At 37.8% G+C, this 25,668-nt stretch overlaps 1 protein-coding gene across 4 annotated transcripts in view; it reads left to right on the top strand.

Annotated features, from left to right (window-relative positions):
• The window catches only part of LOC123760576 (15-hydroxyprostaglandin dehydrogenase [NAD(+)]), a 154,126-nt gene extending 130,357 nt beyond the window's left edge, over positions 1–23,769 (top strand). For all 4 annotated transcript variants that reach the window (XM_045746259.2, XM_045746260.2, XM_069328378.1 and 1 more), the window contains 2 exons: positions 15,926–16,080; positions 22,735–23,769. In XM_045746259.2, the coding sequence (XP_045602215.1) occupies positions 15,926–16,080; positions 22,735–22,852 (273 nt within the window). In that variant the 3' untranslated portion in view covers positions 22,853–23,769. The remainder of the gene's footprint in view (positions 1–15,925; positions 16,081–22,734) is intronic.
• The last annotated feature ends 1,899 nt before the right edge of the window (positions 23,770–25,668 follow it).

Raw genomic sequence — 25,668 nt, 5'->3', positions numbered from 1 at the left:
TAAAGTTAGGTAAGATAGGGAAGGTAAGGTAAGTTATGTTAAGCAGAATAAGTTAGGTAAGTTAAGTTAGGATAGGTAAAGTTAGGTTAAGTTAGGGAAGGTAAGGTAAGTTATGTTAGGATAGGTAAAGTTAGGTAAGATAGGGAAGGTAAGGTAAGTTATGTTAGGATAGGTAAAGTTAGGTAAGATAGGGAAGGTAAGGTAAGGTATGTTAGGATAGGTAAAGCTAGGTTTAGGAACGTTACGTTAACTAAGTAACATTGGGTGGAGAGGATAGGTTACGTAGGTTTGAACAGTGTAGTTCAGAGAACAGTTTTAGGGTAAAGCAACTAAGAAAATATGTTTTAACAGAAATGCAGGTTTGGTATGAAAAGCTGAACTAGTTACATTTTGGAGAGAAAATTTTATGACTGAAGATGTCTTAAAGAATAACATGATGGAAGAAGGAGAGTTTCTTTGATGAATGAAGGTGTCTTAGAGAACAACTTTGGAGAACGAAGATGAATTAGAGATCGCTTTGATGACTCTGAGAATAACTCTGGTCAACGAATATGGATTGGAAAGTTTCTCTAATGAACGAAGGTGAGTTAAGATTAACTTTTATGATTTAGAGAACATCTTTGGTAGCTCTGAGAAAGACTTTGTTGTCTTTAGAGAATAACTTTCAGGACTTAGAGAATGTCTTTGATGAATGGAAGTGAGTTAGAGAATAACATATCATGACTGAGAATAACTTTTGATAACTCTTAGAACAACTTTGATGTCTTAGAGAATAACTTTAGATGTCTCTGAGAATGTCTTTGGATAACTCTGAGATTAACTTTGATGTCTTTGAAACAACTTTGACGTCTCTTGGAATAACTTTTGTGGACATGAGAATATCTTTGGATAACTCTGAGATTAACTTTGATAGCTCTGGGAATAACTTTTATGATTTTGAGAACATCTTTGATGTCTTGGAGAACAACATTGATGTTTAGAGAACAACTTTGATGACCAAGATTAACTTTAGATGTCTCTGAGAATAACTTTATAACATAGAAATTAACTTTAGATGTCTCTGAAAATAACTTTGATGACCAAGATTAACTTTAGATGTCTCTGAGAATAACTTTATAACATAGAAATTAACTTTAGATGTCTCTGAAAATAACTTTGATGACTTCGAGAATAACATTTGATGACTCTGAGAACAAGTTTGATAGCTCTGAGAATAACTTTAGATGTCTCTGAAAATAACTTTGATGAAAGAAGATGTCTTAGATTAACTTTTGATGACTTTGAAAACAAGTTTGATGAACAAAGATGTTTTGAAAGTTTCTCTGACGAACGAAGGTGACTCTGAGAATAACTTTTATGTCTTAGAGAAGAACATTGATGGTTTAGAGAGAATATCTTTGATGAAAAATGATGTCTTAGATTAACTTTGATGACTCTGTGAATAAGTTTGATGACTTTGAGAACAAGTTTGATAGCTCTGAGAATGACTTTTATGCCTCTGAGAATAACTTTGATGAATAAAGATGTTTTGGAAAGTTTCTCTGAAGAACGAAGGTGACTCTGAGAATAACTTTTGTTAGCTCTTTGAATAACTTTGATGTCTTTGAAACAACTTTGATGAACGAGAGTGAGTTAGAGATTACCTTTGTTAACTCTGAGATCAACTTTGATGAACAAAAGAGAGTTAGAGATTACATTTGATAACTCTAAGATTAACTTTAGATGTCTCTGAGACAAACTTTTATAACATAGAAATTAACTTTAATGACCAAAAGTGAGTTAGAGAATACCTTTTGATGACTCCGAGAATAATTTTGATAGCTCTGAGAATGACTTTTGTTGTCTTGGAATAACTTTTGATTGTTCTGAGAATAACTTTTGTTGTCTCGGAATAACTTTTGATTGTGCTGAGAATAACTTTGAGGGCTTAGAGAATGTCTTTGATGAATGGAAGAGTCCCATTGAAGTCTTAAGGAAGTCTTTGATGTCTCGAAGGATGTCTTAGAGTGTAACTTTGGTGTCTTTGAGTAAGTCCTTGATGTATTGAAGAGTGTCTTTTGATTTATCGAAGAGTAACTTTGGTGTAACGGAGAGCACCTTTGACTATTTTTTTTCGTACTTGACGACATATAATTTTTACGAAAGTGCTGAAAAAGTTACATTTGACTATTTTAGTGCTCCACAAAGTATAAATGTCAGTTAAGAACGACGATGATAGATATCTTTGACTATATTTTCTGACTTGACGATGGATAAAGTTAGTTATGAACAGTGCTGAAAAGATTCCTTTGACAATTTTTAGCTAAGCGAAAGGCTGTTTTAGTTAAGAACAGTGTTGGAAAGAGACTACACATGACTATTTTCAGATGAGAGAAGTGATATTTTAGTTAAGAAATGACAAGGAAACATGATGAAGTAACTATTTTTAGTTGACTGATGAATACTTTAGTTAAGGAAAAAGACAAAACATGATGAACATGACTTTTTCTGATGATTGGCAGATAATTTTAGTTATGAAATGACAATGAAACATGATGAACACGGTTATTTTCTGATGAATGGGGAATATGTTTAGTTAAGAAATGATGAAAGTTATTATTTTTAGTTGATTGACGATGGATAAAAGCTAGATATGAACAGTTTTGGAAAGTTTCCTTTGACAATTTTTTTCTTGATGAAACATAGCGCCTGTTAAGAAAGTGCTGAAAAAAAGTTTCCTTTGACAATTTTTAGCTAAGAGAAAGGTTGTTTTAGTTAAGAACAGTGTTGAACGAGGCTATTTCTGACTATTTTTAGTTGACTGGATAATAAGTTTAGTTGAGAAATGACGAAAGTGACTATGTTTTTAGTTGATTGGTGAAAGATTTTTTAGTTAAGGAACGTTAGATAACATGTAAGGGGAAAAACCTAGAGAACATATGGGGAACATGGCAAAGAACATATGTAAGAAAAGTTGATGAATACAGTGAACATGCTGGGAATATGAACTTACAGAGAACATGAAAACATGATAAGGAGAATAGGGATTACAAAGAATGAACAATGGACTTGTGAAGAACATGGAGAATATGACAAAAGAATGTAGAAAACATGTAAGTGAAGGTGAAAAACGAAGTGATCTTGTGAGGAACATGAACTTGTAGAGGAACATGAATATTGACAAAGAACACAAAATATGGAAGTTAGCATGAATATTGAGTATAAAAGTTGTAAAGAGAACATGTGATGAATATGAAAACATAGAAAATATGACTAGAATTTGTAGAGAACATAATGAGACTAAGAGAAAGATTACATAAAAAATTGAGATACTTGTGAAAATATGAACTGAATGGGACTGTGAACATTTGAAGAACATGGAGTGAACACGGATGAGAATACGAAGAACACAGTGAATATAGAGAAAATATGCAAATACAGTATGATTATTGAAGGTTTTGATACGTTGGGGATGAGAAGGTAAGGGAGGGAAAGGGTAAGAGTTAAGCTGGAGACGGACTTGATCGAAAATATTTATGTCTGATGATCTAAGGCTGAGGGAATGGAGCTTGGTTAATGCCCTGATTAATTTTACTACGTTAGAAAATAAGGTGATCTTAAATCTCATGTGATATAGTTGGAAATAAAGAACTTGTACAAAATGAACTAAGCTGGGGCACAAGAGTTGAAACTTGATAACTGAACTGGTTTTTATTTACTATGTCTGAAAATGTAGTTGGGTGATTTGGACTGAGAGTAATGAATTTACAAAAGTGAGCTTGGACAGAGGACAAGAGCTAGAGTTTTATAATTGTTTACTTCATATTTACTATGTCTGAAATACAGAGGGTAAAAAATTTCGGGGAAATTGATGGTTTAAAGACTTGAGGGTGGAAGAGGGTGGGGGACGAGAGCTGGAGCTCAGTAACTGACTTGATCTTATTTACTAACTTTGAAGTATGTCTGCTTTTAATTTTAGGGAAATTGATGGGTTATTTACAAAGATACGAAGGAGAACTAAGGCAGGGACGAGAGCTGGAGCTCGATAACTGACTTGATTTTATTTACGGAGTCTGAAATACAGAGGGTAAAAATTTCAGGGAAATTGGACTGTTACTAACGATCTTGTATAAACGAAATAAGGTGGGGGACAAGCGCTGGAGCTTGATAACTGTTTTGATCTTATTTACGGTGCCCGAAATACAGAGGGTAAAAATTTCAGGGAAATTGGACTGATACTAACGAAGATACGAGAGAGAGCTAAGGCGGAGGACAAGAGCTGGAGCTTGGTAACTGTTTTGATCTTATTTATGGTGCCTGAAATACAGAGGGTAAAAATTTCAGGGAAATTGGACTGATACTAACGAAGATACGAGAGAGAGCTAAGGCGGAGGACAAGCGCTGGAGCTTGGTAACTAAATTACTGTATTGAACTACGTTTGAAATATGATTATTTTTAAATTTTAGAGGGATTGGAATGATAGTATTCATTATACGACAGGGGACTAAGGTGGGGGAACGTGAGCTAGAACATGCTTACTAACATGATTTATTTGTGTAAAACTGACTTGCTTAATGAAAAGGAGCAAACATACGATGTTGGAAAATAGTTGAACTGAATGAAAGGAGAGAGAGAGAGAGAGGAGGGACGGTCCAGATATTATGAGAAGATAAGATAAGATAAGAGGTCTGGCTGGCCGGGCGTAAGGTAAATAAAGGTGACGCGAGAGATTGCGAGGTAAGGGGGGAGGGAGGGGGGTGTGATGTACGAAACCCTGAAAACCATGACTTACACAGGTGATTTTCTAAATTTATATGAATAACTAAGGCTTACATAGACGATTTTGTAAGTTGAAAACATGTAAAACATGTCCGTAGAGTTCTCCTGGAAGCCCTAAAGAGCTACATACGTTACTTGAATTTGTCCCATAAGGCCTTAACAAACTTCTAAGTCTCGGAAATTATTTTTCTCATAAGAATTCCATACTTCTAAATCTCGGAAATAACTTACTCATAAGAAATCCTTAATCTAAAATATGTGAGTCCCCAAATTCACCTGAAAAAAAAAAAAAAGGGCCTGTGCGTCTTACACCGCACAGGGGTCCTCTCCCCCCCCAAAAAAAAAGGAGCCGCTGGCGTGTCATCCTCACAGGGGTCCTCCGGCCTGAAAAAAAAAAGGAGCCGCTGGCGTGTCATCCCTACTACTTCTATTATGTATAGTATATCACCTATGCACTTATTTAATAAGTCAATATTGACTTTACGAATTTGCGAGAACGGGTTGAATAATAAGGGCTGCATGTTGTGCCTTGCATGCAATACTTCCATAAGTTCATCACGGTCACCAACGGACACCTGTAGCCATTTAGCAAAAATGTGTCTAACTAGATTTAGAAATATTAATACATTTATTAACTATAAAAATGTTCTGTTTTGCATGAAATTCAGGCGTTTGTATTTACAAATGAGTTTAAATGTCATTAGTATTTGTAAATAAATTGATTTTGGATTCAATTTTTTGTGATTTTTTTTTTTTTTTGCAGGGATTTTCCTGCGCGGGCCCCAAACCTCTGGCTGGCCCACTAAGTGTTGCTTGTTTCTGTTTTACTTGGGCGGAGTATGAGTATTTAAGACTCGTATGGTCGCTTCAGTAAGATTTTGCCATACGTGTTTAACAACTTCTTCTGCTCTGTTCAATCTAAGTTGAAATCTTAATGGGTTTGTAACTGTGCACTGTGTTAGATAATGTTCCAGTGGTCTGTCGGGCATTTCTCCACAGTGCTGACATTTCCTCTCATGTTCCGGAACCTGTAAGCTTATTTCCCATGCACATGAGTATCCAAGCCTGATGCGATGTAAGTGTACTTCTGTTGCTCTATTACTCCCTTTCATCAAACTAAATGGTTCGTAGTTGGTTGAATTCTTGTACCAACCCGCAGATCCTGATGTTGCAACTGTTGTGGTGTGGTCACTGTACATCTTTTGCATTTTTCTGTTCTAATTACTTTCTTAATCTGTGATGGACTCTGTGGTATGTAAATGTCTACAATTCTTCTCTTAGTTGCAAGTTTTACAGCTTCGTCTGCAATGTCATTTCCTATTACTCCTACATGACTTGGCACCCAGTTGATAAGTACCCGTCAGCCTTGTCGTTTGAGTGTTTGCATTAATGATATGACATTTGTGATCAGATGTATGTTATCACATATGTGTTCTTGTTGCAAGGCTTCAATGGCGGTTCTCGAAACTGTATGTATGATAACATAGTGTCGGTGTTCAGCAAGAACATGTTCCAAAGCCTTTTGAATGGCAAGCATCTCTGTTTGCAAAGTCGAACACCCATTTGAGAGTCTCCAACTATTTACAGAGTTTAATGCTTTAACTACAGCTCCGGTTTCTTGTCCCTGCTGGTCTACTGATCCATCTGTGAAGTAAGTGAAGCTTTCAGATGCCATGTTTGCTTCTATATGCATCTGTGCAATGTTACGTAGCAGATGAGGATTTGTCTGGTTCTTTTTTCCTTCAAGAACCATAATCTTAAAGTCTGCTGGCGGAGATTCCCAAGGGGATTGCATAACAAAGTCTGCATGTATTTCGTCGACACCCTTCTCAGTGACTGTGTTTGTTATATCGAATGTATTTTTTTTTTTTTTTTGCAGGGATATTCCTGCTCGGGCCCTAAGCCTCTGGCTGGCCCACTAAGTGTTGCTTGTTTCTGTTTTACTTGGGCGGAGTATGAGTTTTTATTACTCGTATGGTCGGTTCAGTAAGATTTTGCCATATGTGTTTAACAACTTCTGCTCTGTTGAATCTAAGCTGAAATCTTAATGGGTTTGTAACTGTGCACTGTGTTAGATAATGTTCCAGTGGTCTGTCGGGCATTTCTCCACAGTGTTGACATTTCCTCTCATCTTCCGGAACCTGTAAGCCTATTTCCCATGCACATGGGTATCCAAGTCTGATGCGATGTAAGTGTACTTCTGTTGCTCTACTGCTCCCTTTCCTCAAACTAAGTGGTTCGTAGTTGGTTGAATTCTTGTACCAACCCGCAGATCCTGATGTTGCAACTGCTGTGTTGTGGTCACTGTACATCTTTTGCATTGCTCTGTTTCTAATTACTTTCTTCGAATGTATTGATGGTGTTTATCGCACAATAGGTCCACCTGTTGCTATTGGAGGTTCTTCTGTCCAGAGTTAGTGCTCCAGTGATTATATCTTTAAGTGAACTGATTCTAGGTCTAGTCAATATCTTGGTCAGCATGCACGCAGCGATCCCTTTTACCCTTATTTCAATCGACGTTAGCTTGGTTTCTATTCTTAGGTTCAGTATTTTAGTCCATCTGGGAGCTCCTGTTATGATTCGCAATGCATCGTTTTGAATAACCTCAACGTTTGCCCACTGACCAGGAGAAAGAGTGAGTAAGGTAGGCGCTGCATAATCAACTAGGGAACGAACGGCGTGTATGTAAAACATTCTCAACACTCTGTGTCCCGCTCCTAGACGGGGCCCTGTGATTGCTCTCATTATATTTAGTCGTGATTTTGCTTTTTCCTTCAGATATTGAATTTGCTTGTTGAATGTCATTTTAGAATCTATCCACACTCCGAGATATTGATATTGTGTAACCCACTGAAGGTTAATGTCTTGAATGCGTAGGTGCCTGTCTGGAGTGTTGCCGCCTAGTCTCATTGCCTTAGACTTCTGTGCAGATATTTTTAGCCCTAAAACGCCGCATTCAAATGTTACTTTATGCACTTTGTGCTTTATTTAGAAGTGAAGGACCTGTAATGACTAATGCTATATCATCAGCATAGCTTAGCAATTTAACCCCTTCTGTAAATGTCATGGTAACGAGGTTTTCTATAAGAATGTTAAAAAGACTAGGACTGAGGACTCCTCCTTGTGAGTCCCATTCTCATGCAAGTGGTAGTCCGACACTTGTCCTTGCAACTTTACTCTGGCATACCTGTGACTTAGGTAATCTTGAATCCATGCTAGCATATTTCCCTTTACACCTTTTTTAACTAAGGTGTGTAAAATTGCTTGCGGGCTTGCAAGTTCGAATGCTTTTTCTAGATCAAGGAAGATCACTATAGCTGGACCTGAGTTAACTGTTCCTAGTAATGTTGCTATGCAGTTGGCAGTACCTACTCCTCTAGTGAAGCCAAATATGTGTTTATGCAGGTCTCCAGTCTTCCACAGTAGCCTATTTAAGACCATCCGTTCTGCAGTTTTACTAATGCATGATGTTAATGAAATGGATCTGTAATTGCCAGATTCTTTCGGCTTAGGAATCGGTATGATGTCTTTCTTCCAAGAGGTCGGTAGTTTGCCTTGCTGCCAAGATGCATTGATGACGTCTAATATTCCTTGTTCTCCAGCAGGACCTGCATGTGCGATCATTGAGAATGTAATGTTATCAGCACCTGGTGCAGTGTCCTTACCACCTTTTTTGGCTCTGATTAGTTCTTGTTTGGTGAAGGGACAGTCACATTCGCCATTTATAGCTATGCTCTCATGAATGGCTGTTAACCTATCTTGTTTTAATTGTTCTTGCTGCCTTCGGACCATTGCAGGAAGCTGATATGAAGCTGTTCTTTCTGCAAATTGGAGAGCAAGTCTCTCAGCCTCCTGCAATGGTTGAATACATGCCTGTGGTCGGGCTGGTCGACCTGATATGGTTTTAATCTGACCACATATCTTGCCAAGACTATTATGTTCATTTAGAGTTTGACACCACTCAAACCATCTTGCCTCCTTTACTTCTCGAGAAACTCGTCTTGCTTCAGATATCACGGCTCTTAGCAGAGTTCTTCCTTCTGGTGTGGGGTTTCTCTTTAGATTTTTTCTGAATATCTTGACTCTGTGGTTCTGTTCTTTAACCTCATTACTATAGAACCAATAGTTCTTTCGTTTTGTGTTTCCTCTGATAATGATTGGAATAGCTTTGTTTGCAGCAGCTGCAATTGCTTCCTGCAAATTGGTCTTGTGTATGTTCAAATCCTCAGGTGGCGTGTATGTTGCATACCATTTTTTAAGTTCCTCTTAGTATATATTCCAATTGGATTTTTATTGTTAAATTCCACCTAGGTTGTGCAGGTGGCGTTGGAGGTCGTTCTATGTTTAGTGTTGTGACAGTAGCATAGTGGTCACTGGTGATCACCGGGTCTACTTCCCACTTCGCCTGATGCTTGAGTGCTGTTGAGATGAATGTAAGATCAAGGGAACCTCCTAGAATGTGAGTGGGTTCCTCAGTGTTGAGAAGTGTAATTTCAGGTACTTCTCGCAGAGCTGCAGCTAAATGGCGCCCATCTGCATTGGCTGGCCCAGTCACACCTAACTCTTGGCGATGAGAATTAAAATCCCCAGGAATAATTACATTTTCCTATGTGGCCAAGGCAAGCACTGCCTCTGCTTCTAGTTTACGTCTATGGGGCTTGTAAACGTTGTATATGAGGAGCTCAATATTAGCCATTTTCACTGTTACTGCTAATACCTTTACTCCATCCCCACATGAAACTGGGTCCATTTTCTTGCTGGGTATGGTGTTCCTGACTAGGGTCATTAACCCTCTTTGTCTTCCCTGCTCATACAGTATAACATACTGCTGATATCCAACTAATCTGAAGGATTTCGTGGCTGGGAAAAAGAGTTTCTTCCAACACAATTATATCTGCTTTCGTGCTGATTGCAGCCTCCTGTATTGTATGGGTTTTATTTCCAAGACCTTGTATGTTCCATTGCAGTATTCGTAAAGGCTAGATGACGGTTTCGGTTGGTGTTGCCTGTTCTACCAGAACTCCTCTTCGGAATCGACCTCTATATTCTCCACCTCGCAAGTTGTGTCGCTGCAAATCGGACTGCACTGATTGCTTGTGGTCATCCCCGGCATTGTTGGAATCTGTGCATAACTGTGGTCCATCGCTTTGCTGTTGGTATTGCTGCATGTCGGATTGCATTGATTGCTCTTGGCAGTTTCTTGTGTTGTTGGAACCTGTGGGTCTCTGCTGTTCAATACGTCTTTGTTGGTGTTGTTGCATATCAGACTGCATTGGCTGTTGTTGTCTGTCTCTTGTGTTGTAAAATTCTGTTGATCTTGGGTGGTCACTGCCTCTTGCAGTTGCTGTTGTAAATGTTGATGTTCTGGTGTCTTGACTACCCGACTGTTGTTGGTAGTCTGTATGTCCATGTCACGTTGTTTGTCCTCTTGTGCTCCATCTTGTCTCAGACTGTCTATTTCTTGTGTAACTGTGGTCTGCTGCACGATCTTGTCCATTATCACACAAGTGATTTCTTGAGTCTGTTGCTGTGAGACATTCTACGTCATCTGTAGGCAATTGATAATTGTTTCTGCCATGATCTTCACTATGTTTTTCAGCTGGTCCTCGGTAAAACTGTATATTTGTTGTGTTGATTCCGAAAGTAATTGTTTTTTTGCTCTTTTGCATTTGCTGTATTTCTGCAGCACTTTTGTGTATTTTCTGATTTGGAATTAATAAATTCTGGAAATTTTGCTCTGTGAAAGAGTGTGTCTGATGTGGCTGTGCACGAGTATTCCAGACGTTGGTGTTAGTGTATGTAGTGCTGGTCTGTGTGTTGATCCTGGCCTGAGCTGTCTGCACTTTTTCTTTCCGTGCAGAGCAAGTTGTGCTCCAGGCATGATGTTTGTCTCCACAATTTGGACATTTGGCTGTTGTGGCCTGGTTTGCCTTGTGCTTGGCTATATAATCTTTGGTGGGATGTCTCAGGCTGCACACTCCGCATCTCTCCTGTCCGGTGCAACGTGATTGATGGTGGCCGTATTTCTGGCACCTGAAGCAGCGCAGAGGTTCCGTGACGTATGGCCTCTGTCGGTATGTTCCCCAATTTCCAAGACTGAATGTTTCTGGCACATGTCCCATGACGGTCACCAGAACCTGACGTGTCGCTGCCTTGTCTACTTTTGTGCGGCATCGTTCCGCATTCAGGATTTGCTTGTGTTTTAGTACTGGAACCAGGGGAAAGTCGATTGGGTATCCCAAAAGCACGACTCGTGTGCGTCTTTCTGAAGGGTCCAACTTTTCCAAGCATACAGGTTTCCTTTACAGGACTCTTACTTTATCTAAATAATTTGCAGTCAGTTGGTCTTGTGGTGTCATTATTATTTCTCCTTTCAGGTTGACTGTAATGGAAAGTTTGAGCTCTGGTTGTTCTTTTTCCATCGCCGTTACTACTCCATATGCTGTAGGAAAGTGGTCTGTCTGCATTATTTTGAATTTTGGAAGATGTGCAGAGTCTGGCACTGGCTGGTGTGAGACTGATGCTGTCCTCTCCTGTCTCATACTGTCGTCTTGTGGCTGGGTTGTGTACTGAGAAACATTGTCTGACACTGGCTGATGTGAGACTGATGGTGTCCTCTCCTGTCTCATACTGTCGACCTGTGGCTGTGTTGTGTACTGAGAAGCATTGTCTGACACTGGCTGATGTGAGACTGATGCTGTCCTCTCTAGGTCCATTACGTCTGCTGTCTTGCTGGTAGAAGCAAGTGGTGAAGCCTCGATAGCAGTTTTCTTCGGTGTCTGCTGCACCTCGGTCCACCGTTCCTCGTCGTCTGAAAGCTGCCTCCATTTCCTCTTTCTCTTAGCCTTAACCATGACTCTCCCCGTAGTGAGGACTTTTGTGATGTCCAGCCGTTATAAGCAAGAGCATGAAATAAAGGCAACTGCAGAAGGATTTTGGCCCATATGAGGCAGCTCCTATTTATATAAAACAAAACTCTTCCGTATGTGTCTAACTTATGTCTGAAAGTCTAGCTATCCCACATTGATTATGTTACATTGTGAAATTACAGAAAAATTACCAGGTAACAATTATTGTCCCTGAGTAGTAAGTATTATTTTATGATTGATTATGCCACCAAAGAATTTAAAATGGTTATTATTCCCCCTTAAAATTTGCTTGATTTTTGCTTCAGGCAGCTTAAGGCAACCGATCCTCCTGTTTAGATAGTAGTTTTTGTAAATATGTGCACCATAGTACAAACATTGATGTACTAAGCAATGAGTTAGTAGAACTTTGTACTATTCATTTATAGTCCGAAAAAATGAAGCTAAAAAAAAAAAAATATTCCTAGGCCTAGTATATAACACATATATTTAGTATACTTTGGTAGCAGTCTTTCTTTTAAACATATGTTGTTAAATATGACTGAAAAAGTGAGATTAATAATTCTAACACGAATTTTCTCAATATTTCTTATGTTTCTTTTTACTGTCGATGGTAATTGAAAATCAATTCTCCAAAATTCATTTTTATTTCTAGTCTGACGCGACGCTTGAACGCGTTTCGTAATAACTTATTACATTTTCAAAGACTTTAGTTTACACACACAACTGTAACCTGAAAACACTAAACAGAGTTTTACTTATACTAACACTAAACAGCTTATCCGTCTTACATATACTCGCACTTGGGTGCGGTGATATGGTGCAACAGTTTTGGATGAGGGGAACAAATTTGTGACAAATGGAAGACAGAACACAAAACAATGGGTATTAATTGGATGGAAGTAACTGCAGAGGGCCTATTGGTCCATACTTCCTCTTGATGCTTCTATATTGATTCGGAGTCTTGAAGTGGGTAGAATATAGTTGTGCATTAATTGGCTGTTAATTGCTGGTGTTGACTTTTTGAAGTGTAGTGCCTCGCAAATGTCGAGCCGCCTGCTATCGCTATACCTATCGATGATTTCTGTGTTGTCTGTTAAGACTTCTCTGGTGATGGTCTGGTTGTGAGAGGAGATTATGTGTTCCTTTATGGAACCCTGTTGCATAAGCAACAGGGCTCCAAAAAGGAACACAAGTGGTGTTCAAACAGCGTCGCGTCAGACTAGAAATAAAAATGAATTTTGGAGAATTGATTTTTCAATTACCATCGACAGTAAAAAGACACATAAGAAATATTGAGAAAATTCGTGTTAGAATTATTAATCTCACTTTTTCGGTCATATTTAACAACACACATATATTTACTATATTAGGCCTCAGATAGCATGTATTATGCCTATGGAGGTTTTTAGTTTAGTTTGTCTTTGCAACGTAAGTAGAAAATCATTTTCCAGTTTGTCCAAATCCAGTTTGAACTGATTTCTACTTTCGTTGAACGTCGGTCTATGTACTATGGGTCTCATCAATGCTATAAGTACTACCAAAACAGGGGGATGGCCTGTCTTAAGGAAGACTTCTTGAAGGTACTTGACGGCCGCCGACTCCATATTTAGAGCCGTGACACATTGTTTCATGAGTTGGCAGTCTTCAGGCACCTTCAAGACGTATTCCTTAAGCTGTCTGAAGCAAATTTTAAGGGGAATAATAAATTTTTTCTATACTTCGGAGGCATAATGAATCAGAAAATAGCACTTGCTACCCAGGAACAAAAAAATAGTTACGCATATTTAAACCCAAATCGGTGTTTACCTGCCTTCTCTGAATCTAAAATTACCCAATTTGTATCCAATATTTCATGTTATATTCTATTTTGATAAATTTAACACTTTATTAATATCCCTTACTAAGGGATATGTATATGCCCGTATATGCTTTTATCCCATATATCCCTAAATATGTCATTCTAATTCACGGGATTAACTGGGTTATCCTTCTCTGTAAACGTTTAAATGAATTAAAGTATGAAATATTTCGTATGCAAAATGTCCATTTTATAATACGGTAGCCAAAACTGAACCGTATAATTTAAATAGGGCCTAAGAGGCAAAATAAACTTGAAAAATAAAATAACATGTTGGTTTGGTGTTGGGCTTAAAGCCTATCAATGCGGGAATGTTATTTTGGCTAGCACAATAGTTTACTGACGAACAGACAAGTATACAGTAAACTTTAGTCCTGAACATAGCCCAAGACTACGGTAAACTTTCAATGTATACACAGAGAAGCGAGGTACACCTTTCGGTGTATATCTCTTGTTTAGATGTCTTGCTGCTAACACTTAGATTACTACCCAATATCCTATTTGCCTTATTTCAAACATTAATACATTGACTTTTTGGCTTAAGATTCCTATTAATCGTGGCTTTCAAACATTTTGTAGCAGTTATATTTGGCAATGGTAACTTTTTCATTTACTTCCCCTACCTTGTTATCATGTTTACAATTGCCTCCCTACAAGCACACACCCAGACCACTATCGTCTAACAGTTTATTCTCTGCTGCCTTGGCCCTGGCTACCACCCTCACCCTAGAGATATACATCCCATCTCCGGCACACCTCTCACGAGGGGTCGTAAAAGTTAACCAAGTTGTCAATAGAAAAAAATCACATTGGAATAGCAATAAAATCAATTCAGCCAGAAGTTAATAACAATTTCACAGGATAACCTTTCATTGCCAGCTCCTCTGGAATCTCTCCCAAGTGCTTTATGTATGAGCTTGAATGTTATTACATCTCAAATATATTTATGAAGCAAAGATGGATATTACACTACACACAGAAATCACAATTGCGTGATGCATCAAATGAACAAATCCACAAGGGCCGTGACGAGGATTCGAACCTGCGTCCGAGAGCATCGTTGGCCAGACGCTGCCTTAATCGACTGAGCTACGTCATGGTAAAAGGAGTTGAAACCAAAGTTCTACTGAACTTACTGGATCCTGCAGCCTCTCCAGGAGGCTGCAGGATCTGCAGGACGTAGGTTCGAATCCTCGTCACGGCCCTTGTGGATTTGTTCAAAGATGGATACTGTTTTCTGTCAAGTTCACACGTTGTGTTTAAATTTATCCTTAAATAGATTTATTTAGCCAAAATTTTATGATTTATCAATAGTGACAATTTTTATAGTCTACTTTTATTTTTTCTATTTATATATATATATGCAAGAGTTCTTACATTCTTGTACAGCTACTATCACATGTAGCATTTCGGGCAAGTCCTTAACCCTTTGTTCCCCAGAATACGACCCCCCAAATCGTTTAACAACTAGGTACCCATTTTACTGTTGGGTAAACAGAGGCTACAGCTACAGTAAACAGATTGACGCCCAGTAAGTCCTCCCCAGCCAGGATTCAAACCCAGGACAAAGTGCTCGCAAAATGCCAGGTGAGTGTCTTACCAACTTCACCACGACACTGGCCACAGCCATCGTCAGAAATGAAATTGGGTTGTACACTCTTAACATATTATTCTGCCAAACCAAACACGGTTTGTTTGGCCAACCATACAAAAGGAAAATTGTTTCGAGTAACTTGTACTATATTTTTGCACAAATCGCATCAGGGGAAACAATGTCATGCAGGAAAGTGATACTAATGCCAGCTTGAGGGTCCTGTGCAGTCGTCCTCTCAGGTGGAGGTAGAATACTTTGCCTCCCAGCAGTAATGTGCTGAATTTACACCATTTTATTAAAAAAAAATTTTAAAAAATTAAAACAACCAACCCCCCCCCCCCCCCATTCAAAATACAATTCATCATTAGCTCCCCACGGCCAATTCAAATGCACAGATAAATAAATGTTGTATGGTTTAAGATTGTATCATGCAAAAGTATATATGCTACATTTATAATTGGTAACAACTTGAAAAACTACAAAAATCTCAAAATTCAGCTTGTGGTTCAAGCTATCAAGCTTGTAAAATCAACCATGTCTACTACAAAAGAATGTGAACGTTAAATTTGCAACCACTGTCACGTCGGTAAAAATTAGTTCCAAAATCAGCCATGACGAAAGTACTCCACCCAAAAGCAATACGGTACACTGCGTTACATGAAGACAACCGTTTCAAGTTCGCAGAGTAACCGTTTGACCCACTTTGAAATTATCGCTATGAACCAGACAGAAAAATGGCACAATCATCAGGTACATCTTTAGTGAGATATCTCCTTTTTTTTTACATAAGTAATTTCTTTTACGATATGTATAAAAATATAACAGAAAGTGTTTGGTGTCCACAGTCTGAGTTCCACCTGAAGTACAGCGGGGTGAAGGTGCAGGCGCTCTGCCCCAGTCTAGTGAAGACCGACCTTCTCACCAATTCAATGAAGAATGCTTTCTCTCCAGAGGTCGCCACCGCCATGGCCAACTTAGCCGCCTCAATTAAAGATATGTCGTGAGTATCATGGCATTTGTTTTCTTTTGTAAATCTTCATATATTGTCTTTGTAAAAAAAGAAAAAGACTTTTATATTGTTTTATGCGAGGTCTTCAGCTCAGTTAACAAACCTAGTGTTAACGTCTTGCAACTGATATTCCTCACTTGCAAGACGAGCTCAAGTTTTGGTGTATGTCAACTTGGCTAGGACTTAATCAAGGGTCATTTTGGGCATTTCAGTTTTGCAATGTTTTCTTTTGATTGTTTCTGATTGACTCTACGTTTATTCCTATTTTGCTCTGGTCCCCCCCCCCCCTCCCATATACCTTAACTGCCTTAACCAAGTCCCTCTCAGCTAATTAGTGCTAGGTTTGTTAGTAGAACCAGTAGTTCTGCGCTTAAAAATGTTAGTTGTATTTATTTGACCATTTACTATTTTTTAAATTTAAGATAAATGCCATATATGTTTAGTTTACTTTCTTACTATTTATTTTAAAATCATAGATCTCGTAATTTGCATTTTTATTTATTTATTTATTTATTTATTTATTTATTCATTTATTTACTTATATTCAAGAAGGTACATTGGGTTTATGAGAGTACAAAGTATTGATATTTATACATTCTTGGAAAGCCACTAACACGCATAGCGTTTCGGGCAGGTTCTTAATCTAACAGATAATTTTAAGTAGGTAATTTCTAGCAAAATTGAATTTTTTTTAACAGGTACAATGTAAGAAAATTTGACAAAGATTAGTAGGTGTAATAAAGTAGAATTTGAGAGTTAATAATAGGTACATTGTAGCATAATTTGTGGATTATAAGGTACAATGTAGTAAAATATGCGTTCAGGATAACAACCACAATATAAGATGATAGCAATGATTACAATGGTGAGGTTTTATGGCTTAGGTACATATACTGGGGGTAGCACAAGATACAGTGCGAGTTTAAAGCACTAGGTAGGAAACTGAAGATGAAATTAGGTACTTTTTGGTTTTATTTTTGAATAAGGTAAAAGTTGGACAGTTTTTCAATTCATTAGGGAGTGAGTTCCATAGACTAGGTCTCTTTATTTGCATTGAGTGTTTACACAGATTAAGTTTGACTCTGGGGATTCCAAAGATATATTTATTTCTGGTGTGGTGATTATGGGTTCTGTTACATCTGTCCAGAAAGAGTTTAAGAACAGGGTTTGCATTTAGGAACAGGGTTTTGTAAATGTAAAGGGCACAAGAGAATGTGCGGAGAGAGTTTATGTTTAGCATGTTTAGGGATTTAAATAGGGAGCTGAGTGTTGTCTGAAAGGCGAGTTTGTTATTGTTCTGATAGCAAATTTTTGCTGGGTGATGATGGGCTTGAGGTAGTTTGAAGTGGTTGAATCCCATGCACAGATACTATACATAAGATAGGGATAGATTAGCGTGTAGTATTGTGAGAGGAGAGCAGAGTTTGGAACTTAATATCTGATTTTAGAAAGTATACCAACAATTTTTTAGACTTTTTTGACTATGTGGGTACTGAAGTTGAGTCTCTTGTCTAAGCATAGGCCAAGGAACTTTCCATCATTTTTATTGCTGATGTTAACATTGTCTATGTGAAGCTGGATTGCATTTGTTGATTTGCTTCCAAATAAGATGTAGTAGGTCTTTTCTATGTTTAGTGTGAGTTTGTTGGTTGACATCCATAAGTGGATTTTTTAATGAATTATTTACCAAAACTTTTAATGTGTGGGTTGGGGACTGAGTAGATGAGGGTAGTATCGTCAGCAAATAATATAGATTTAAGAATGTTAGAGACATTAGGCAGATCACTGATGCATACATAAAAAATAGGAGAGATCCTACGATGCTGCCCTGCGGCACCCCTACAGTTAATGGTAGAGTGGGAGAGGTTATGTCATTAATGGCTACATATTGATGATTGTCACCAAGATAAGATCGAATATAGTTCAGGGCAAGGCCTCGGATTCCGTAATGGTGAAGTTAGAGTAAGAGGTAGTTATGGTTAACAGTATCAAAGACCTTTCTCAGATCAATGAAGAGTCCAAATGGGAACTCTTTTTTGTCAAGGGCTGAGTAGATTATATCATTCAGAATAGTAAGTGCATCGTTGGTACTCTTTTGGGATCGGAAGCCAAACTGACAGGGACTTAGTAAGTTGAAGTTTACGAGATAGGCGTAGAGCTGTTTATAAATAATTTTTTCAAATATTTTTTATAATATAGAAAGATTTGATATGGGTTTGTAATTGTTTAAGTCTCCCGCATTGCCTCCTTTATGAACTGGCGTTACTCGTGCTTTTTTAAGGACATCAGGGAATGTATGACACTCTAGAAATTTCTTGAAGAGTAGAACAATGGATGGTACAAGGGCATTGGCGGCACTCTTGTATACCATAGATGGTATTTCACTAATGTTGCCAGCTTTGGTTTTTAGGGAGTTAATGATGGACATAACATCTGTCGGGCTGACTAGTAAAACGAGAAGATAGTTTGGATAGCTGCCTGAAAGATATGTAGTAACATGTGTCTGTGTCTGTGTCTGTGGGATATTTATATCTAGGTTAGCACCAACTGATGAAAAGAAGCTATTAAATCCTGATGCCGTTTCTAAATCTGTTGCAGGTGTATAACCGTCTTTAGAGAGTTTTATCTGTTTGCTATATGATTGCTGTTAAGATTCTAAGATGTTAGAGATGGCTTTCCATGTACTTATCATGTTTCCTTTTGCTTCTTTGAATCTACTCTCATAATAGGAAAGTTTTGCTCGTCTTATTATACTGGTAAGCATTGATGAGTATCTCTTAACTATTTCTTTTGTAACTAAGCCAATCCTAATTTTTTTTTCATATTCATGTTTCTTGTTGATTAATTTGAGTATGCCACTTGTGAGCCACGGATTGTTTAATCTTTTGACAGTTACTTGCTTGGTAAGGAGAGGTGAGTGAGAGAGTGTTGTAGAAGCTTAGAGTTTTGGAATGGAAGATGTTGGCTAATGAATTTTATCCTGTGTATTATTAAATTCAGACTCCCAGTTATTATTGTGAAATGCATTTGTGAGGTTGCCTATTGCTGCTTCACTGTGTAACCTGAAGGTAAGTTTCTTTGTGTCTGGTGGTGTTATGTTCATGTTTGCTATGAGGGAGGTATGATAACGGTCAGTTGTTCTGTCAGTGATTATACCAGATGGAAGGGAAGCTGTTATGTAGTCCATAAGTGATCCAAGGTAGTAGCAGATGTTTGTATGATTCGGGTATGCTTAGTGATTGTGGGGATTAGCATACAGGAGTTCATGCTGTTTAGGAAATAATCGAATTGAGCGTTATTTTGTTGACACAAGTCAATATTGAAGTCACCTAGAATGATATGATTTATGTTGAACTTTTTGTTTATGATAAGATTCCTTAGTTATCTGAGAATTCAGTTATATTAGTATTGAAAAATCTATAGCTTCAATAGTCAAGGGGGATTTAAGGGTTTAAATCGAGAATTGAGCAAAGGTATATTCACAGAAGTCTTCTCTATCACTAAGTCACTATTGCATATGAAGGTATTATGGTAATATGTAGCTGTGCCACCTTCTTTTTTATTTGGCCTACAGTTGTGAATGACTTTATTACCGGCTAAATTGTATAGTTGGGTATGGTCTTGACTTAGCCTCCTTTCTGTTAAAATAATGAACTATAGTTTGGTACCTAGTGCTGTGAATAGTGCATTTATATCACCAAAATGTTAACTAGTGATCTGACATTTTGGTTGAAAACTGATATCTCTTGAGGTTATCTTGAGAAGATTTCGGGGCTTAGCGTCCCCGCGGCCCGGTCCTCGACCCGGCCTCGTTTTGGTTACTCACCCCCTCCCCCAGGAAGCAGCCCGTAGCAGCTATCTAACTCCTAGGTACCTAATTTACTGCTAGGTAACAGGGGTATCAGGGTGAAAGAAACATTTTGCCCATTTGTCTCCACCTCCACCGGGGATCGAACCCGGAACTTCAGGACTACGAATCCGGAGCGCTGTGCAGTTAGCTGTCAGGCGCCCGAAGTGCTATAGTGATAGGCCAGTGTTATTTTGGAGTTTGTTTGTTGCAAGGTTTGCTGTGAAATACTTGTAGTAGTGATGATCAATATGCTGGTTACTGTAGATCTGTGATAGCAGATTTAGTTCAGGGTCAATATCAGCTTACATGCAGATACAAGTTTGTTTATTTATTTATTTATATATACAAGAGTTCTTACATACTTGTACAGCCACCAGTATGCAGAGCGTTTCGGGCAAGTCCCTAATCCTATGTTCCCTGGGATACGACCCCCGCGAAGAATCGTTTTTACAACCAAGTACCCATTTTACTGTTGAGTTAAACAGAGGCTACAGTTAAGGATTTGCGCCCAGTAAATCCTCCCCGGCCAGGATACGAACCCAGGGTAAAGCGCTCGCAGAATGCCAGGTGAGCGTCTTAGCATTATGCTACGGAGACTATACCACAATGGAGTCAATATACAATAAACAAAGCGATTACAGAAGAGTAAAATACTAAATCTATTGTATATCTAGTTGTTATAGTTTTTACAATTTACAGTAAATCAGTTTTTACAAATTATAATAAAATTTTGAATGATAATAAGCAATATTAAACATTTAAATTGTGCAAATGGAATAAAAGTAATAGCAAATAACATTACAGTAAGTGACCAATTTGGAAATTAACAATATAAAATGGTGAGATAAACAGGAAAAGAAAAACAATGCAAATTGTAAAACCTTTTTGAATGGAAAGGCAGAGCTATAATATACTTTAGATGTTAGATAAAACTATAAGTTGCATAAAATTATAATATACACTCTGGGGTTGAGAGGGTTCTGTGGTAGAGGGGACCTCAGAGATAGGGTTCACTTGGCATCTGGTTATTGAGCTGGAAACCCACAGTCAGTGAAGAAAGATCTCTGGTGTGCCTCAATGGTTATTTCATAGGTTTTTCTAGTGTCAGACTTCTTAGCTAGTATTCTACCACCTCTTACAAAACAATGTTTAATTGGCCCATTGGAATTTTTATGGACTTCACGCTGTTTAAAAAAGGAGATTTTGTCTGTTCCTGGTCAAACATTCATTCACATAAACAGAGATTTTTCTAGACACTGCGACTCTGATAAGTTCTGATTTGCGCGAACAGCTATCTAATTTCCCACGAATTCTTCTGTTATTTACACCAGATGACTTGGTACCCACTCTATATGCTGCTTTGATGTCTCTTGCTGCAATTTCATAATTCATCTTATCGTGTAATACCTGGATCACGATGGTAGCATCAGTCCTCTCCGTCAGTTTCTTGGGGAAAATTATGTGAGGAGATAATGACAGAATCATGGAGCTTTTGTTGGTGAGATTCGTCTTGAGAAACGGTGAGTTGCTGCTGTAGTGTTAAAATGATTCTCAAACTTTTGTAACATTTCTTCCTGTTTTCTAGTGATTTCTGCGGGTTTTATTTTTGTAACTGTGTCCTTAAAAGAGCTTAAATCCAGTTCATGGAGGCCGACTCTGGAAGACAGATCTTGATTTTCCTTAAGTCTGGCTTCAACTTCGGCTTGTAGGCTCGTTATTATGGTCGACTGCTGTTCGATTACTGACATTTATTTGGCCTTCAAGTATCATCGCTAATAACTTTAACCATGGGTTATCAGCGAAGCGAAGGGCTTGATGTCGGGACAAGGGGCGGCAGCTCGTTTAAGGGGTTCCATGTGTTAAGGTGTTATAGGTGTTTAATTGTAGCATGGCCCGTGTCGGACACGTTGATGACGTCACGGCACCCAGCTGGGATGGTGTGTTGTTGTCGAATGAAGAGACGGACCCCCCCCCCCCCCCCCAGGCGGCCACCAAGGGAAGACAGCAGCACTAGTCCAGTTGTTAGCCTAGCTAGCTGGGTTATTCCTGAGAGTTGTGCTGTCTCTCTTAGTGGCCTTACCGGATTTCGTTTTGGTATGCATGGTAGTAGACTAAATGGGGAAAACTCGTCGAGGTGGAGACAATGAAATCTCGGGCACAAACCTTCCTCCACTTACCCTATCTAAAAATTTAAAAAATTATTTAAATTCCTAACTCATTGTTTCACACTTATTTTTCTTTTTTAAATAAAATATTTTGATTCAATATATTAACTCGCTTCAAACAATAAATTTAGATAGATTTGAAAACCCTTATTATATGTGGCCACCTATGAACGTACATTAAGTTACGCGACAAACGAAGATTAATTTATGTGATCATTTTCAATCGGTAAAATAGTTTTTTACAGATTTATTTTAAAGTATTTGAAGAACAAAATATTGTACGAGCAGACCTCCTATCGTAGAGTTCATTTGATAAAAACACATATAAGTTTTTTGGGTCGATTTATTGAGGCTACTTTTGATTTAAAATGATTATTGATATGTATGTATGTATGTATCTGTGTAAATGATTGTATATATATGTACATGTGTATGTAACATTAACTATTGTGTAAAACTAGCTCCAAAAGATGCCACTTGCTTAGCTGAATGAACTATGGGGTTCAGTTCCTGAACACATTGTGTGCCTCTGTAACCCTTTCCATCACCGCCCACAGGATGGGTATGGGGTGCATTATAAAGACAGTAATTGTATTGAATTAACACTAATATAATTTGTGACTTTTATAGGGCGGAGACTGTGGCAGAGGCCCTGGTGAAGCTCTTGGAGGAGGGTCGTAATGGAGCGTGTCTGGTGGTGGCTGCAGGTGCTGATCCTTTCTACGTGGATGCCCCTATACCTTCCTAATAGATCCCGGCTCTGTTACGCAGCTACTCTGTAAAAAGTATCGGTCATTATTGACCAAAATGACCGATACTTTTCAAATCTATGAATTCAGTTCCCCTAACTCTCATGCTATCTCAGTTACCCACAATTCCCAAGTTATAAAATTTTCAATATATATATATATATATATATATATATATATATATATATATATATATATATATATATATATATATATATACTTATATATTGTTTACTTCGTTATATTATAATTGCCAATTGTTCAAAGTCATTCGTTTAGCAAATGGCACATTTCGTGTTGCCTATTTTGGGACGGCGTCCCAAACCCAGTTGAAGTTCTAGTAGTAGTTATGAGGTAGTACTACAAATCATTTTTAAAGTTTCTTACTAATATAAATTCCTTTATGGTAATGTCTTCTATGATTTATTTTTGTATTTGTTTAACATACAAAACTTTGTATTTGTTAAACATAAGGAAATCAAATGTGTTTCATCATTGTCCTTCCCTCGAATGGTAGCTATTTCAATTAGAATAAGTATATTTTGTTATAAAAATAATTTAATAATATAAATAATTTAAATATCTCCAAAAGTATGCAACTAGCTCATCAGTGCTGTAACTTTCTTTGGGAAACGAATTTTTGGTTTCAGTTTGTGAACCCATTATATGGTTCTAAACTTATGCCTCTGTAAGCCATTCCCACCACCACTCACCTTGTGGGTGTGTGGTGAAAGACATATGAACTAAACTAAACTTACAGTTTGTGGCCTTGAGAGTAAACCTTAAACCAGTCAGCTTCGAATATCCAGTGAATGTTGGGATTTTTGTTATTTTAAATTGTAGAACGAACTACGTTTTTTGTATAATGACTTTGTACAACATTAATAATATACTTGTCTAATAAAACTAAATTACATTTTATGTATTATTTTCCATTTTTTTTTTAATGTGAGCAACGCTCAAGTATGGTGTTATTCTAGCTTGAGAGTTACCCAACTATAGAGCTATAGCCCAACTATTAGAGCTATTACCCAACTATATAGCTATAGAGTTACCCAACTTCAATCAGAAGTTGAAGTATTGTGTATGACTGTGTGTTCCAGCCATGGTTATAATAATAATAATATAATAATAATTTTTATTTAGGTAAGGTACATACATAAAGAGATTTTACAAAGTTTGTTGGCTTTATAGATAGAGCTAGTACATACAATGCCTAAAGCCACTATTACGCAAAGCGTTTCGGGCAGGAAAAACATTAATGACTAAAGCTTAAAACTAATGGGTAAAAAGAATAAGATGTGTTGAGTACAAGTAAAAATAGAGGTAAAAGAGGGGGGAACATTGTTAAAAGCAGCACAAATACAATTACAAATTATTACAGAAAATTACATTCAAACAGCGTTGATTTGAAAGACAAAAAAAACAAAAAACATACATGGGTTGACAACAGAGGGGTAAGGTGGGTTACAGGGAATTTATTAGGTATAGCTTCGTTTTTAACTTAAACTGGTTGAGAGAGGTACAGTCTTTAACATGGTTGGGAAGGTCATTCCACATTCTGGGCCCCTTGATTTGTAGAGCATTTCTGGTCTGATTAAGTCGTACTCTAGGAATATCAAAACTGTATTTATTTCTGGTGTGGTGCTCATGGGTTCTGTTACAACCTTCTATGAAGCTTTTGAGATCAGGATTGGCATTATAGTTTAGCGTTTTATATATGTACAATACACATGAGAGAATGTGCAGTGACTTAATGTCTAACATATTCAGAGATTTGAGTAGGGGTACCGAGTGATGTCTGGGGCCAGAATTGGATATTGTCCTAATAGCAGCTTTGTGTTGAGTAATTAGAGGACATAAGTGATTTTGGGTAGTAGAGCCCCAAGCACAAATACCATAGTTGAGATATGGATAGATAAGGGAGTAATAGAGAGTCACCAGGGCAGGGCGTGGTACATAATATCTGATCTTAGAAAGAATGCCCACAGTTTTTGAAACTTTTTTTGATATGTTTAGAATGTGTCCCTGGAAATTCAGCTTGTGGTCAATGAGAATGCCAAGGAATTTGCCATCTAATTTGTTACAAATTTGGGTACTGTTTATGTTGAGATTTATTTGATTAGAGGATTTATTGCCAAACAGAATATAGAAAGTTTTGTCAATGTTAAGGGTGAGTTTGTTGGCAGTTAGCCACAGATGGACTTTATTAAGCTCAGTATTTACTGTGGCATTTAGAGCAAGGGGATCAGGACTGGAGTAAATGAAGGTTGTGTCGTCAGCAAATAGAATTGGTTTGAGGTGTTGGGAGGCATTTGGAAGGTCATTAATGTAGATGAGAAAGAGGAGAGGGCCAAGTATGCTGCCCTGGGGAACACCAATGTTGATGGGTAGGGTGGGAGAAATTGTATTATTCACAGAAACACATTGGAGCCTGTCAGTAAGGTAGGATTGGAGGTATTGTAGGGAGTGTCCTCTGACACCATAATGATGTAATTTAAGAAGAAGGTTTTGGTGGTTGACAGTATCGAAAGCTTTACGCAGGTCCACAAATACCCCAACAGGGAACTCATTTTTATCAAGAGCTGTATGAATCGAGTTAAGCATACTAATAAGTGCATCGTTAGTGCTTTTTTTGGGCCTGAAGCCATATTGGCAAGGGCTAAGTATATTGAGTTTGGCTAGATATGAGTAAAGCTGCTTATAGATTAGTTTTTCAAAAATTAAAGATTAAATTAAATTAAAAATTAAAGAGAGTAGATTAAAGTTGGTATCTCCTCAAGGGCACCAGACTTGGTTTTAAGGGAAAGGATTA

The sequence above is a fragment of the Procambarus clarkii genome, chromosome 21 (assembly GCF_040958095.1).
Source record: "Procambarus clarkii isolate CNS0578487 chromosome 21, FALCON_Pclarkii_2.0, whole genome shotgun sequence".
Classification (NCBI taxonomy): Eukaryota; Metazoa; Arthropoda; class Malacostraca; order Decapoda; family Cambaridae; genus Procambarus; species Procambarus clarkii.
This window is presented reverse-complemented; position numbering and strand designations above follow the sequence as displayed.